This window comes from Haliotis asinina, chromosome 15, assembly GCF_037392515.1.
Source record: "Haliotis asinina isolate JCU_RB_2024 chromosome 15, JCU_Hal_asi_v2, whole genome shotgun sequence".
Lineage (NCBI taxonomy): Eukaryota > Metazoa > Mollusca > Gastropoda > Lepetellida > Haliotidae > Haliotis > Haliotis asinina.
Window position 1 is genome coordinate 40,628,427 of NC_090294.1, and position 14,421 is coordinate 40,642,847.

The 14,421-nt window shown below is 42.1% G+C and overlaps 1 protein-coding gene across 1 annotated transcript; it reads right to left on the reverse strand.

Annotated features, from left to right (window-relative positions):
- Positions 1–4,657: 4,657 nt before the first annotated feature.
- LOC137265613 (protocadherin-12-like) lies at positions 4,658–14,160 on the reverse strand. Its single transcript, XM_067801045.1, has 6 exons — positions 14,054–14,160; positions 9,655–9,728; positions 7,653–8,108; positions 6,379–6,607; positions 5,685–5,878; positions 4,658–4,947 (listed from the first exon to the last, which is right to left on the reverse strand). Exons 2-6 carry the CDS (start codon positions 9,725–9,727, stop codon positions 4,712–4,714), a joined length of 1,188 nt encoding a protein of 395 aa, XP_067657146.1. The 5' UTR covers position 9,728; positions 14,054–14,160; the 3' UTR covers positions 4,658–4,711.
- Between the last annotated feature and the right edge of the window lie 261 nt (positions 14,161–14,421).

Sequence of the window (14,421 nt, forward strand, 5' to 3'; positions counted from 1 at the left end):
TGGCGCAGATCCTTACCAGATACCATGTTATCGCGAGACCTCGCTTTATTAGAGTTTTGAGGATGTGTAGTGTGCGCATTTGTTGTAGTTATGTTTGGGGCATTACTCGAGTTGGTTGTAGTAAAGGTAGCGACATTGGCCGGGGTTGGTGTACTGTCTGGTTCGACATTTGTCGAGCTTGGTGTACTGGCGTGTTCGACACTTGTCGAACTTGATGTACTGTCTTGTTCGACATTTGCCAAACTTGATGCACTGCTGAGTTCCACATTAGCCGAGCTTGATGTACTAGCATATTTAACACCAGACGCCCCAGCTATCATTTTCCCACTGAAATCCAACTGAGAAATGTTGGTATTTTCTTGCTTCTGCGACTGGTCAAAAGGACGTTGGATGCTAGAATCATCAAGGATCTCAGATACCATGCTTCCAGAGTTCACCCCAACATTAGCGTTTTGTTTTGTAACTAGCGACATCGCAGCTCGTCTTCTCCGACTTTTGGAACAATCCCCTCTCTGTATAGCTGCGAAGAAGACCACACTAAGAGGATTTACGTCACTGTCTGTCGCACGGATCTTCACTACGTCATGGCGGAACGGTTTGGTCCAAGGTTTTTCACTCTTGTCTATTATCAAACTAAGTCCTTTGCTACTGCTCTCAAGTTTGTACTTGAACATCGTTTTGCTAATTTCTTTCACTTTGATATTATTTTTCCCGATGTCAGCGTCACTGAGCTTAAAGTCGGCGATGTGGTGGCCGGGTTTGACGTCACACGGTAGACGTGTGAGGACCCATGGAGGTGTGGATGTTGGGGGATTGTCGTTAGTGTTGGTCACTGTGATGGTCAAGTTCATGAAAGTCGTTTCTGTCAGTGTCCGGTAGTCCGCTATGTAGATGATCAATGTGAACACTGTACAACCACCGCGATCAGCGTTCAGGCGCCTCGCTACTGCCAGCTCTCCGGTCACGGCGTTGAGCTGGAAGTGTTCCTTCGCCCCTTTGCCATCAGGACACACTGAAACACAGACAAGGAGGAACATAAATGATGAACATCGATATTTGATGGGCAAAAGTATGGAGACTGGTCAGTCTCTTGCATTGGTGGGGCGGTTGGGTAGCTCCATGGTTAAAGCGTTCGCTTGTCATCAGATAACCCAAGTTCCATTCACCACATGGGTTAACACGTGAAGGACATTTCTGGTGCTCTTTGGCCCTGCGATATAACCTACTTTACCAGCATTCTGTACCAACCCTTTCTTCGAACATACACAACCTATTGTACTAACCCACGCCCACAAACAACTCTAAACAAAATTAACATTCTCCACTAACCCGCTCAGCCATCTCTCTACCAGAATCCCAAACAAACCCATTTTACATATCCTCGCTACTAACCCTGCTATCAGCTTAGTTCACAACCCATTAAACCACCCATCGCCACTGACCAACCCGCTTTACCAACCTGTGTCTGAGTTAAAGTGGAACTGTTGGTGTGCTGTCTCCAGACTCATGTTATAAGATTCAGGGACGGTGACATTATGGACAATACCCTTAGCATCTTCTGCAACACTGATCTGCATGCTCTTCACGCCCTTTGGATGCTGTACCGGGGTGAAGTGGTACTGAATAACTGGCTCGGGGTCCTTGTAGTTTCGAGGTTTCTGTAAAATATCGGAGAAAAATATGGATGACCATTTACACAGTGACGCATCCAGGTGAATGAATCACTGTCACAAATATTGCTGATAATCTTACAGTCAGGCATGCAAATAGTCAATTAACTATGACACGTACAGGACACGAAAACACCTTACGGCTGACCAAACACATTATCTGACTTATTGATGACCAGTCACGCTGCTCAGATATATGTGACTAATTACGCTGCCACCCATACAGGGACGCAATTACATAGTCAGAGTGAGTATATTTTTACGCCGCTTTTAGCAATGTCCAGCAATACCACGACTGGGAGACACCAGAAACAGGATTCACGTATTGTACCCATGTGGGGAATCAAACTCGGTCTTCGCTGTGACGAACGAACGCTTTAACCACTAGGCTAAACCAACTGCATTCGGGTTTCCTCGTGTATCAACTAGAGCAATGGATTTAACGGGACATGTTCTCAGGACATTTCATTTGAATGTCCACTCACCTGGATAGTGATGAAGATGAAGGCTGATGTGGAGAGAGGCTGCCCCCTCTGTGGCCTGTCTGTAGCAGTGATAGTGACAAGATGCTGGAAGTCCTTGTTTTTCAACACGTTCAGGTCCATGAGCATCTCCAGGTTAGTCTTGAAGCGCAGACCCTCCAAGCGAAACACGTTGTCTTCATTCCCACCAGTTATGTTTAGGAAGCAGCGACACGCCCCAGGTCCTTCATCAGCGTCCGTCACGTCAAACATCGCCAGGTGCTCATCTGCGTGGTGTGCGTGAGTCAGTGAGTGAGTAAATTTGTAACTGCGTTCGTGAGGTTTTGACACGACGGAATATGGGAGTACCTTATGAAGTTAATGTACATTTCTGTGTATACCATCATGTTGGTTTATATTGATTGAAACCACAAAGAGATGCAAAGGTTTTATGCAAAATACGATCGTATCTGGGGTCATACGCTCCTGTCATGTCCAAACTACACAACTGTAAACAACGAATTGCGTCAAGTAAGTCACCAAGGCTGACCGGCCGATCCCGTCAGTTGCCTCTTACTGCTGTAAGAGATCGTGTAAGACACGCAAAATGACATAATTAGAGTTCACATTCACCAATAAAAAACATTAAACATTCCAGGGCCATACTTGTACAGACATGGTTTTATATGAACTTGAGTGTTTCTTTTTATAAATCAACATGAATTCCAGTCATTTTGTCGTTTTGCATGAGTCAAAGCGTCATATGTGTCAGAAGAACACGAGTTTTATGTTGAAAACATTGCCAACATACATAGGGTACTTGATTAAGTTCTTTGTCAGTGCTTAGTCTCAAAAACTAGGAGGTGATGCTTTTGAAATGTTAGCAAGACTAATCCATATAGAGGGGAGGTTCATCTAGTAACTGGGATATGATCAATTACAATTAATGGAAATAGTGTTAAAGATATGATTGTGCTGCTTTTTAAAGCATAATAACTATTCCTGTCCTGCTAATACAACACTATTAAACTTATCACTTGTCAGAAATGGCAGTCGTGCTGTGACCGTGTAACGGTCATTTCTTGTTTTCACTCTTCAAAAGAAGGTAACTTGTTTGAGGAAGCCACAATGCCTGTTTTCCAAAATCGCGTACATCCCGTTTAAAGTAAGAAAATTTTAAGAATGGTTTTGTTTCTAAACTTAAAAGTACCAATCCAAAATATTATAGTTGTTATTTTTTTCTTGAATATTTCCTATCAGACAACATATACTCACCGCTAAAGAAACGCAATATTCATCAATATCTACTGTGACGTAAATCCACAGTACAGGTTTCTGACATGTAATAATATATGTAGTAATTTCTTATATGTAATAATTACTGATTCGGTTAATACTGTTTTCACGGCAAAAGAAAAAAGAAAGAAACAAAAACAAGAAAAAAAAAAATTTACCACAGATTCAGGATACATGACGTCACACATCATTAAATGTGAACTCAATGGTTTTCATTTTTGCCGGTGCAGAGACAGGTCGTAAAGTTAGAATTGTATTCTTTGTATGATATGGTCTTGTTCTTACGATGCTGCTTAAGGAACAGATACTGCCTAACGTCTACAATAGTGAGCATGCCACGTTTAAGTGGTAACGAACATCAGTGAGCAATAGGGAATAATGAGGCAGGTTGGCGTATCCAACGCGTCGCCAGGTATTATGGAACACGTCAGTCCATCTACAGACAAACACCGTCGCTGACCACCCCTCGTAGCGGACATCCACGTGTAAAGTCATACCGGTAACTTCGATAGATTATGACCTTTCATTTGCGAAATCGCTTCATACAAGCTACCACAAGAGCCCGTAACACCACAGGAAGACACAACAGACGTATTAGCGACAACACTGTACATGACCGTCTCACACAGACTGGTCGACGTTGCCGTCGACCATACGTTGTTTCATTTCTGCCGTCACGAATGGACGTGCTCGACTGAACTGGGCGACAGGAGAGAGAGAGAGAGAGAGAGAGAGAGAGAGAGAGAGAGAGAGAGAGAGAGAGAGAGAGAGAGAGAGAGAGAGAGAGAGAGAGAGAGAGAGAGAGAGAGAGAGAGAGAGAGAGAGAGAGAGAGAGAGAGAGAGAGAGAGAGAGAGATATTCACCAACATCGAGTACGTCAAGTCAACTTGCAACAACATTCCCAGGAGGTTCATCCGACGACTCTTCAACAGGAAGGGGAGCAGATGTACAGCTGTTGCTAACGCCAATGGGGGTCACACTCGTTATTGACGTTAACGTTTGTTTCCCTTTCAAGAAGATTACATAAAAGCATGCATTATGTGGTTTCCATACTGACTGACTGGATATTTATGTCATGTTGAAAACAAACAGACTAATTGCTTTCTTTGGAGTTACCGTTGAGAAAGCAAAGTTAACAGAAAAAATTCCATGTTTTCCCTCACTGTCAATATAATCATTTCACATTATTGGCGTTTCTTTTGGCGGTGAGTACATATTGGCAAAATGTACTGCTGGGTCATAACTTTTTATTCCAAGTATATATCAACATTATACAGACAAGTGTTACCAACCTCGGTGACTCATCGGAAGATGAATTCTTCGGAAATGACTCTTGAATAACGGTTGATTGTCATTGACGTTCAGGATGTTCACTTTCATCTCTGTGGTTGCCTCGTGACCAGCCTTGTCCTTGATCTTTAAAGAGACCGTCAACAAAGACGTCTTCTCCCGGTCAATTCTGCCCTTCGTGGTCATCTGACCCGTGCTCTCATCGATGTTGAAAAGACCTGCATCTGGACCTAAAATTGACTCAACCGGTTGAGTCATAGTGGCTTTTCAGTAACGTAATCTGACATTTTGACGTCCGTTGAGGGACTCGTCCTACCAGACAAAGCGATGATGAACTTATCTCCCTTATTTTTGTTGTAAAGAATCTGTGGCTCAACCCGTCTCCCTTTCTTAAACATCCATCAGACAAGCTGCATATCAACTTCTCTCTCTTGTTTTTAAAGTATCACACAGACACATTGTAGATCAACTTATCTCCATTTCTGGTGCCCACGTTGTGATATTGCTGAAATATTGCTAAAAGCGGTGCAAACCAAACTCACCGACTCACTCAGTTTGTCTTCTTTGTTTCTGAAGTACCCACCTGACAAGCTGTAGATCAACTTATCTCCCTTGTTTCTAAAGTACCCACCTGACAAGCTGTAGATCTACTCATCTCCCTTGTATTTAAAGTACCAAGATGGATAACTGGGAATAAACTTATCTGCCTTATATTCAATGTGCCTTTAAGACAAACTGTAGATCAACTTATCTCCCTTGTTTTAAAAGTACTCATCTGACAAGCTGTAGATCAATTTATCTCCCTTGTTTTTAAAGTACCCGTTAGACATGCTGTAGATCAATGTATCTCCCTTGTTTTAGATGTACTCACCGGACAAGCTGTAGATCAATTTATCTCCCTTGTTTTTAAAGTACCAGTTAGACAAGCTGTAGATCAATTTATCTCTAATGTTTTAGATGTACTCACCGGACAAGCTGTAGATCAACTCATCTCCCTTGTCCCTGTCATTCGCTAGGAACCAGGGACCAACAGGACTTCCGAGTGGTAGTTCCTCAATGAGAGCTATCCCTTGACGCTTGTAAATGATTGGCTTGTAGTCTTGTACATCTATGACGTCGATGATGACTGTGAGGTTCACTCCAGCGGACTCATTTTTACAGCTGAAACAATCCGCACATTCAAGTTGTAAACGAGTCATTGCGACATACATGTGTACAACGCCACACTCATCAACATTCTTGTTTTATGAGTTATTTAACCGTAACATCTATTCAAAGCTGATATAGATGTTTCTTGCTTGTATCCGACTAGTTTGTATTAAAATTTAATTGATAGTATCCAAGATTGATTGATTGTTGCTTACTGCCGCACTCAGCAGTATTCCAGCTGTATGGCGACGGTGTGTAAATAATCGAGTCTGGACCAGACAATCCAGTGATAAACATAATGATGCCATGTGTCAACCAAGTCAGCTTGACCACCCGATCGCGTTAGTCGCCTCTTGCGACAAGCATGGGTTGCTGAAGACTAGTATTTTAACCCGGATCATCACCTGTCTACATCCAAGAACTGTTCCAAAGGAAACAGCAGAACACCTGATAACATAAACTACTGGATTTGCCTATAAGCATAATGTCTTATTAACCATATATAAACATACATCATGTAAAAGGCATATGACGTTTTGCCCGAGTCGTAGTCAAGACGACGTTGCAGCAGTAGTTGTGTCTGAGTGATGTTGACGACCAAAGAATCAACTCCTTGTTTGAAGAACTGGTCCCCGTAAACCTTCTTTGGGCGCAAGTGAGTGAATGTGTGGAGTACAGTCCCGGGTTCGGCGTCCTCTGTCACCTGCAGCGTCAGGGACCCCGCCAGGAGGGGCGGCAGATCTGTTAAAGGAATGATCTAAGTGAGAGAGGTTTACCGCGCTTTTAGCACTTTTCATCAATATTTCTCAAAAAGGTTAATGTTGGAAGCTACACAGTAGCTAGGTCACATGTCAAAGGAATTTATTGGGAAATTCATACACACGTTGTCAAGGTCAAGAGAATGTTGATAGACTGTTATGACATTAGCGAATCTGCGACCCTGGCAAGCCAAGGGGCATAACTCCGTATGACTATTGAACAACGCACACAAGATCATGAAGTTGAATATCTGCCCGTTCGTTATCCCCTGGTGGTCTTCTGATACCATCTCCCACACAAACTTCTTATCCACACGTCCAGTAATAGTTAAAACAGATGAGCTTAGTGGTTAAAGCGTCCGAACGTCACACCGAGTTTCGTTTTACACCGCACTCAGCAATATTCCAGCTATATGGCGGCGGTCTGTAAATAATCGAGTCTGGACCAGACAATCCAGTGACCCACAACATGAACATCGATCTGCGCAACTGGGAACCGATGACATGTGTCAATCAAGGCAGCGAGCCTGACCACTCGATCCCGTTAGTCGCCTCTTACGACAAGCATAGTCGCCTTTAGGGACTGTGAGACATACTTTTTGGGACATATATGCGTAAACGCATTTTAAGATTTCATGAAGTCAGGCTGCAGTGAAGATTGTAAGACGTGACACAAAACAGTTCCAAACCTTGCCGTCAAATAAACATTATGTATGTGTGTATGTGTGGACATGTGGTCAGATAAATTAAATTGCTGAATAGTATCAAATTATTTCGTGCTTTTGTCATTTGTTAACAGCCAGTAGAGGCACGCTGTTGTGAACTGACCTGACAAATCAATGATCAACACAATGAGCATCGATGAAATGCGTCATCCAAGTTAACGTGCCTGAACGCTGGATCCGCCTCTCACGGCAAGCATGAGTGGATAAAGATCAATTCTAACACGGATCATCACGGGTAAACAGTTTAAGGAAAGCATTCTGTAAACGATTCATCTTTCAAGAGAGTACTCATAATCCACTTACCAAAGATAAAACAATATGTGCCATCGACGTCACCGTCAATGCCATAGAAGATGTAGTACACCTTAAAATCAACATTCCCATGATGCTCCAGCAGTACATTTGTGCCAAAAACATTCCCGGAACCAAGTGTCACGTGACCGGTGTTGTTCCACGTCAGCCAGAATGGTGCCATCTTGGCACAGTCAAAGAAGGTTCCTTTCTTTTGCACAGTGCCGTTCTTGCTACACTGATCGTACGTGTCTGGATGGAGACACGCCCTTATTGAAATAAGGGAGGGACTGATTGACACTTCGATGCTACCTTGATTCACGTTGTGCTTCGCAGAGAGGATGAAGAATGAACGGTGGCAATATTTCAACACGATCCGTTGTCTGTTACTTTTTGGCACAGGCACTCCACTTTCTGCAAGGTTGTACGTGATGTTCGGATGTATGTTGAAGCCGGTATATTGCTGGTCTGAAACGTAAGAGTGAGTGAGTTTAGTTGCATGCCGCCTTTACAGATTTTCCTCCAAAACGCAGACTATTAAAATGTTTGGAGCCTCAAATACTTGATATGTGCATGTTAAAAATAACTCTGCTACTGTTACTCTTGTCACTGGTACTATTACCCTTGTCACTGGTACTATTACTCTTGTCACTGGTACTGTTACTCTTGTCACTGGTACTATTACCCTTGTCACTGGTACTATTACTCTTGTCACTGGTACTATTACTCTTGTCACTGGTACTATTACTCCTGCCATTTGTGGTATTACTCCTGTCACTGGAACTATTACTCTAGCCACTGGAACTAAATTTATTACTCCTGTCACTGGAACTATTACTCTAGCCACTGGAACTAAATTTATTACTCCTGTCACTGGAACTATTACTCCTGTCACTGGTACTATTACTCATCTCACTGGTACTATTAATACTATTACTCCTGCTACTGGCACTATTATTCCAATTACTTGGGATATGTAAAGCAGTATGAACGCCTTGAAAAGCTTAAATCAACCATCGCTCTAAAGGTCTCTACTGGGTTCCATGACTATCGGTAGTTCGACAGGATTGGAAAATAATGTCTATACTGTCATACATGCCATTTACTTCCCCAGTTCAACTTACTTAAAGAATGATCTTATCAATCCCCTAGGCCGACCTCAACACCCGTCCTGGGTTTTCGCTTTTGAGACGACCCCTCCTATCTGTTGGTTTTTCTTTTAGTGATACGCCATGGTAGCTACATCCTTAATAATTTCAGTATTAAGGTTAATTTTCTTTACGCCAGCTATCTTTTATAGCGAAACACAGTCTAATTTCAAAATTGGTACTTAAAAGGTGTACTTTCAAATACATCATCGCTTTGTAATTTGCATAAAGCCACCACGGTATGTTCTAAATAAGTCGCTTCGGACTTCTGCACATAGCCCTCCTCAGTCCCATTTATTGTTTCCTATCTCCTTACCACTGGGGCTGTAAGTTAGGCCGTACTTTTGTAGCAGATATTTCATACATTAACTACATGAAATGTAGATATAAATGAAAACAATTTGTTTTCTAATGCCGAATAACAGTTTTTTACTTTATTACTCTTGTCACTGGTACTATTAACCCGAGAAGGTCCCGGGATAGAATAGGCCTTCAGCAACTCATGCTTGCCATGAAAGGCGACTATACTTGTCGTAAGAGGCGACTAATGGGATCGGGTGGTCAGACTTGCTGACTTGGTTGACACATGTCATCGGTTCCCAATTGCACAGATAGATGCTCATGTTGTTGGGCACTGGATTGTCTGGTCCAGACTCTATTATTTACAGACCGCCGCCATATGGCTGCAATATTGCTGAGTGCGGCGTGAAACTAAACTCACTCACTGGTACGATTACGACTATTACTGCTGCCAACGGTACTAATGGTACACTGGATCCTCTGTTAATAGTTTATACTTATAATAAATCCCAAGAGTAACCCAACTGAACAAGAGAATCGTGTTAATCAAGTGCCATGATACTTACTGGGACCGTAAAAAACACTTGCGTCTGTATCCGTTGTGAGACCGATGACCACAACCATTATCCACAATACCATTCTGAAACACAAGCAGGTTCCACCTAAATAACACGCACATTCATGGACCGTATGCATAGGGCAGACAAAAATGAGAGCAACCAGGGTCCAGAGAAATCACAAGAAAGTAATGGATGTTCAGGAGGCTTAAAATTATAATATTATATTAGTCGTCTGCTGTTCTTGAGGAGAATGCAGTCTGGTGCATGACTTTTTGTAGCAGTGTCACCCGAGTCGGCAGTTGACCGATGACACTACTAGAAAAAATATCCGACGGAGAAGCATACAACGTGTTTATCATACTGCCAAGATAAATTAGAAAATATCACTTTATTTTATGCTGAATATCGCCATTGACTATAGGTCATATGTTTAAAAACTCGGTGTGCAAACGAATCAGTGCCTAAACATAGTATATATGAAGTAGTGTAAGTTGGTATGATAAATTTGTAAACACACACACACACAACAAAACAAAACAAAACAAACAAACAACAACAAAAACAACAACCCCCCCAAAAAAAACAAAACAAAAAAAACACACACACACACAAAAAAACAAAACAAAAAGGAAACAAAAAGACCCCCAAAACCCACAAAAACACAAAAAACAACAACAAATACACACTAAACAAAAACCAGCTAATCGAATGGCTTTCGAATTCGTATTTAAGACTTGACGCCATGCGACTGTTATTGAATGAGCATCTCGGCGGAGTTAGGCGGTTACTGTGGCAGCGGGTAACATTTTCTTCCAGGTGTACCATCCTGGGAGGAGTGACATGGAAACATGTTAAAGCGTCACTGACCAATGTAATTAAAGTATTTTACACGAAGGAAAGATAAGAGAAAACTCCAATACCTCCGACGGATCTTGCCATTTAGGTGAGAGAACTCTTTACGAATATTACTACCAGGCAGGCGAATACGACACCATCTGAGAAAGTGACCGCCCAATGACGTGAACACCAGCAACTCAGACACGTAATACATGATCAGGGCCCTTATTCGCGAAACGTTCGTAGCCCTAAGAATTCTTAACTTTGGTCGTAGCCAATGTGTTAAGTATGGGCTTAAGAACTTCGTAAGGCTACGAACGTTTCGAGAATAGCTAGTCTGTTGCTCAAAATGAAACATGTGGAGGAATCTAAAAACAAGAAAATGAAGAGTGGATAATTGTCCCTTTTTGGTACTCTTGTAGGCAGAGACCACCCGTAGTACATTGATCATGTTAACATGTTTCAGGTTAGACAGCTATTTCTCTGTCTCTAATGTTGTTGCACCTATAGAGGTAGTTCTCTCTCGAATATTGCAAAAAAGATATTCCCCCTTGCAATTAACAAAAGGTTTGAAAGGTATACATAGGTAAGTGATATATTTTGGGAATAGCGGGTGTTAATGAATAAATATATTCAACTACTGGTAATATTCCTATTCTTTAAGCATTCTTTAAGCATGTCACACAAGGGAGAATGCAAGATGTACTTCTGACAGCATGGCTCTTACAAAAGGAAAAGGAAAATATTAGCGTCATCTCTTTCTATGGAGTATATATACCCTGGGTGTTATTAACCATTGAAACAACACCTTTATCTCCAGCTCCAAGTGTGTTAAAGTCTCCCAGACTCGCTCATATGTCAACAAATGAAGACTCCCTTACAATGACTCCTTAAATCACTTGGTTTCAGAAACTTATACCGGATTCATAATGTAAACTAACAATTTTGGTGAGGCTACATTTGATAACTATGCCAGTGTCAAATATAGAGGAATATTAGTAACCTTGAACGTCTTTACGTTGAGAACGAGTCACGACGTGTTGCGTAATAGTGAAAATTGCGAAAATGTGTCAGTTCATTGAGATAGTCTGGCTTGAACAATTCTGACCTGCACCCTGTAACGTGGGCCATTGCTGGTCCTATCGTAGGAGTCTTCCATTTCATCCTAGACACGTTTCTTGGCGAGAGAGGTATGCTACAAAACATTTTCGCAACGTCATTTGTCGCCATTCCTGATTACGACGCGTGGACATTGAATTTTCAGCCAGCATGGGTATTACTCATGAAGCGTTTTGTACGCTTAAGGAATGTGCTGTTGTTATTTCCTGATAACTGTACAGTCACTGCGCGATATTCACACTACAAAAATCGTACATGAGTTTCATATGAAACACGCCACATTTCAAATTGTTCTTGATGCATTAACATGTATCACGACTTTAAACTAGAGGATTTGTCTGCAGGATTGTGTACTCTGTGCATTATGTATTTTCCCATTAAATGTATTTTTTACATTTTAATATGAATACAGTATGCCATGAATCACGGATGTTGTTTTTTCTGTTAGCATACCGACGTTTCAGTCGCATAACGAGAGTAAAATACAATCTTATGAGATCTAAGTGCATTGTCATACGTTTCAAGATACTTTTTGCAGGCTTAATCTAGCTGATCAGTTATACCAGGCCAAACTGGGAAATACAATGTCTTGTTCGTTATATAACGCCGATGCATAATATTCCCACCATACGGCGGCGGTCCGTAAATAATAGTGTTTGGACCAGACAATCTACTGACTGACATCACGAGTACCGATCTATACAATTGGATATGATGACATGTGTCAACCATGTCTGCGAGCCTGACCACGTGATTCCACCAAATTTTAATACGAATCTTCACGAGTATACTTGGAAATAATCCGTCATGTTGAATAGACAAAGCCAGCGCACGACAGGTCTTGACCAGTGTTGGATTTTTACCTAAAATGTCTTAGCATTGTATTTTCGAGAATGAGCAGTAATAGGAAGTCAAAGGCCTTACGCATTGTGAATGCTTTTCAAACATCTTGGGCTTAACGCTTTGCGTATCCCGACCTGTAGACTATACGTATAGGGTAATAGGAATCTGTGTGTTGACTACAGAGAAGGTATATGTAAATACCAGTCAAAGATCTCGGAGATGGGTCTTGATCACGTTGATGACAACGGTCATGACGTTGCTGAAGTCAGACAGTCCTCATTTCACTGAGGACCGGTAAAGATCCGGGGTAGAATAGATCTTCAGCAACCCATGCTTGCCACAAACGGCAACTCTGCTTGTCGTGAGAGGCGACTAACGGGACCGGCTGGTCAGGCTCGCTGACCAGGTTGACACATGTCATCGGTTCCCAAATGCACAGATCGATGCACTCACTCACTGATTTCACAGACTCTTTAAAATTTCGTGGGAGAACATTAATAATGTTATAATGTTAACATCATCCAGTTAGAAATCGGATTATCTTCTTCTCTACAAGAACTTACGTGGTGTCAAGATGTCGAGGCGTCTTCTTTGAGTCCACTGTTGCCGTGTCGGACACTCCCATGACTTTGAGCCACTAAGCATAAATACTCGTGTGTGTTTCGGCAATTATCCCTTGGAGAATTGCAAAATGTTGCGTTTTGGTGCATCGCATAGGTAAACAGAAACACTTGTAGATGACTGAAAAGTCTTGTTATATAAGAATAGGCCCATGAACATTGATTCGATGAAGACTGGTGATTGGACGATACACCAAGGTGTGCCTACAATGTACCTTATGCCACAGGCAAACTGTAGCGCAAATGTGGTAGCGCAGCGTAGAGAAAATGACCAGTCTTCATATATGCAAGCTGGCAGGGGTGATGGAGGCGAAGAACGAACTGAATAGCACGAGTGGCGCTTAAAATGTTGAATATAACATATTTCATGTGAGTAATTATTAAATATGGGGTTGGGAATCGGCGATCAGAGCCTAGTGAGGAAATTGGAGTGTACCTTTGATGGTGGCGACATTTTATTTTGACGCGAAAAATACTTTTTGAACCGAATCGAGGGAAAAGTGTGTTGCCAACCTTTGCTCGTTTCGCTCGCATATGTGAAGACTGGTCATATTCTCTACGCTGCGCAACCCCACTTGCGCTACAGTTTGCCTGTGCTTATACAGCCACCTATATCCATGGTGTTGCCTGCGTAAGCATGTATGTTGACGACGTTTCTTACACTCACGTATGTCTACGATATAGTCAACATGGTCACCAGTCTAAGTAAACTTAGTCTCAGTACTTTTCGTTACACTCCAATACTGAGTCTAACAAAACCTAGTAGGAGGTCGCGTCAGGTAACCTTTGAGCGACCTATGACCGTCCAGTCAAACGCGAGAAGGACGGACGGATTTAACCAATCAAACAACGGCTACTGTTTAGGGTTTGGCGGGACTCACAAATCGCTAGTCACTGACACAGATCCCTCAATAAACGAAACTCCGCATAAAACACAGGCATGTGACCTGTAGTATATACTTAGGGCTTTCCGATGACATGGTTACCTTTATAGCTAATATTTCCGCAAGCTGACATCCTTGAATGCTGACAGAAACGCTATTTTCAGCGACTATTTTCTCACTGTTGGCAGTATTGTAGCGTGCTCCACGTGCATTACCCGGTAGCGATCGTATGGAAAATAACATTCGGAATCGTTCGGGTACAAAGCTTTCCGAGGTGAAAGTTCAAAAGGTATATGCCAATGTCCACTTTCGCGATTTGATAATTTGTGTTCTGATTGGTCAATCTCATGGGTTATCTAACGCGACCTCCTGCTTGGTTTTGTTAGACTCAGTAGTGGAGTGTAACGAAAAGTGCCGAGAGTAAGTTTACTTAGACTGCATAGCCCCGTACATCTACGATGTAGTCTACA

What these genes read in the sequence shown, in the direction of transcription:
- LOC137265613 (XM_067801045.1), bottom strand. Translation starts at nt 9,727, where the DNA reads ATGGTATTGTGGATAATGGTTGTGGTCATCGGTCTCACAACGGATACA. An exon ending in AAGTGTTTTTTACGGTCCCA is followed by an intron (nt 8,109 to 9,654) that starts GTAAGTATCATG and finishes CTTACGTTTCAG; the next exon opens with ACCAGCAATATACCGGCTTC. An exon ending in TCATATGCCTTTTACATGAT is followed by an intron (nt 5,879 to 6,378) that starts GTATGTTTATAT and finishes GGATTGTTTCAG; the next exon opens with CTGTAAAAATGAGTCCGCTG.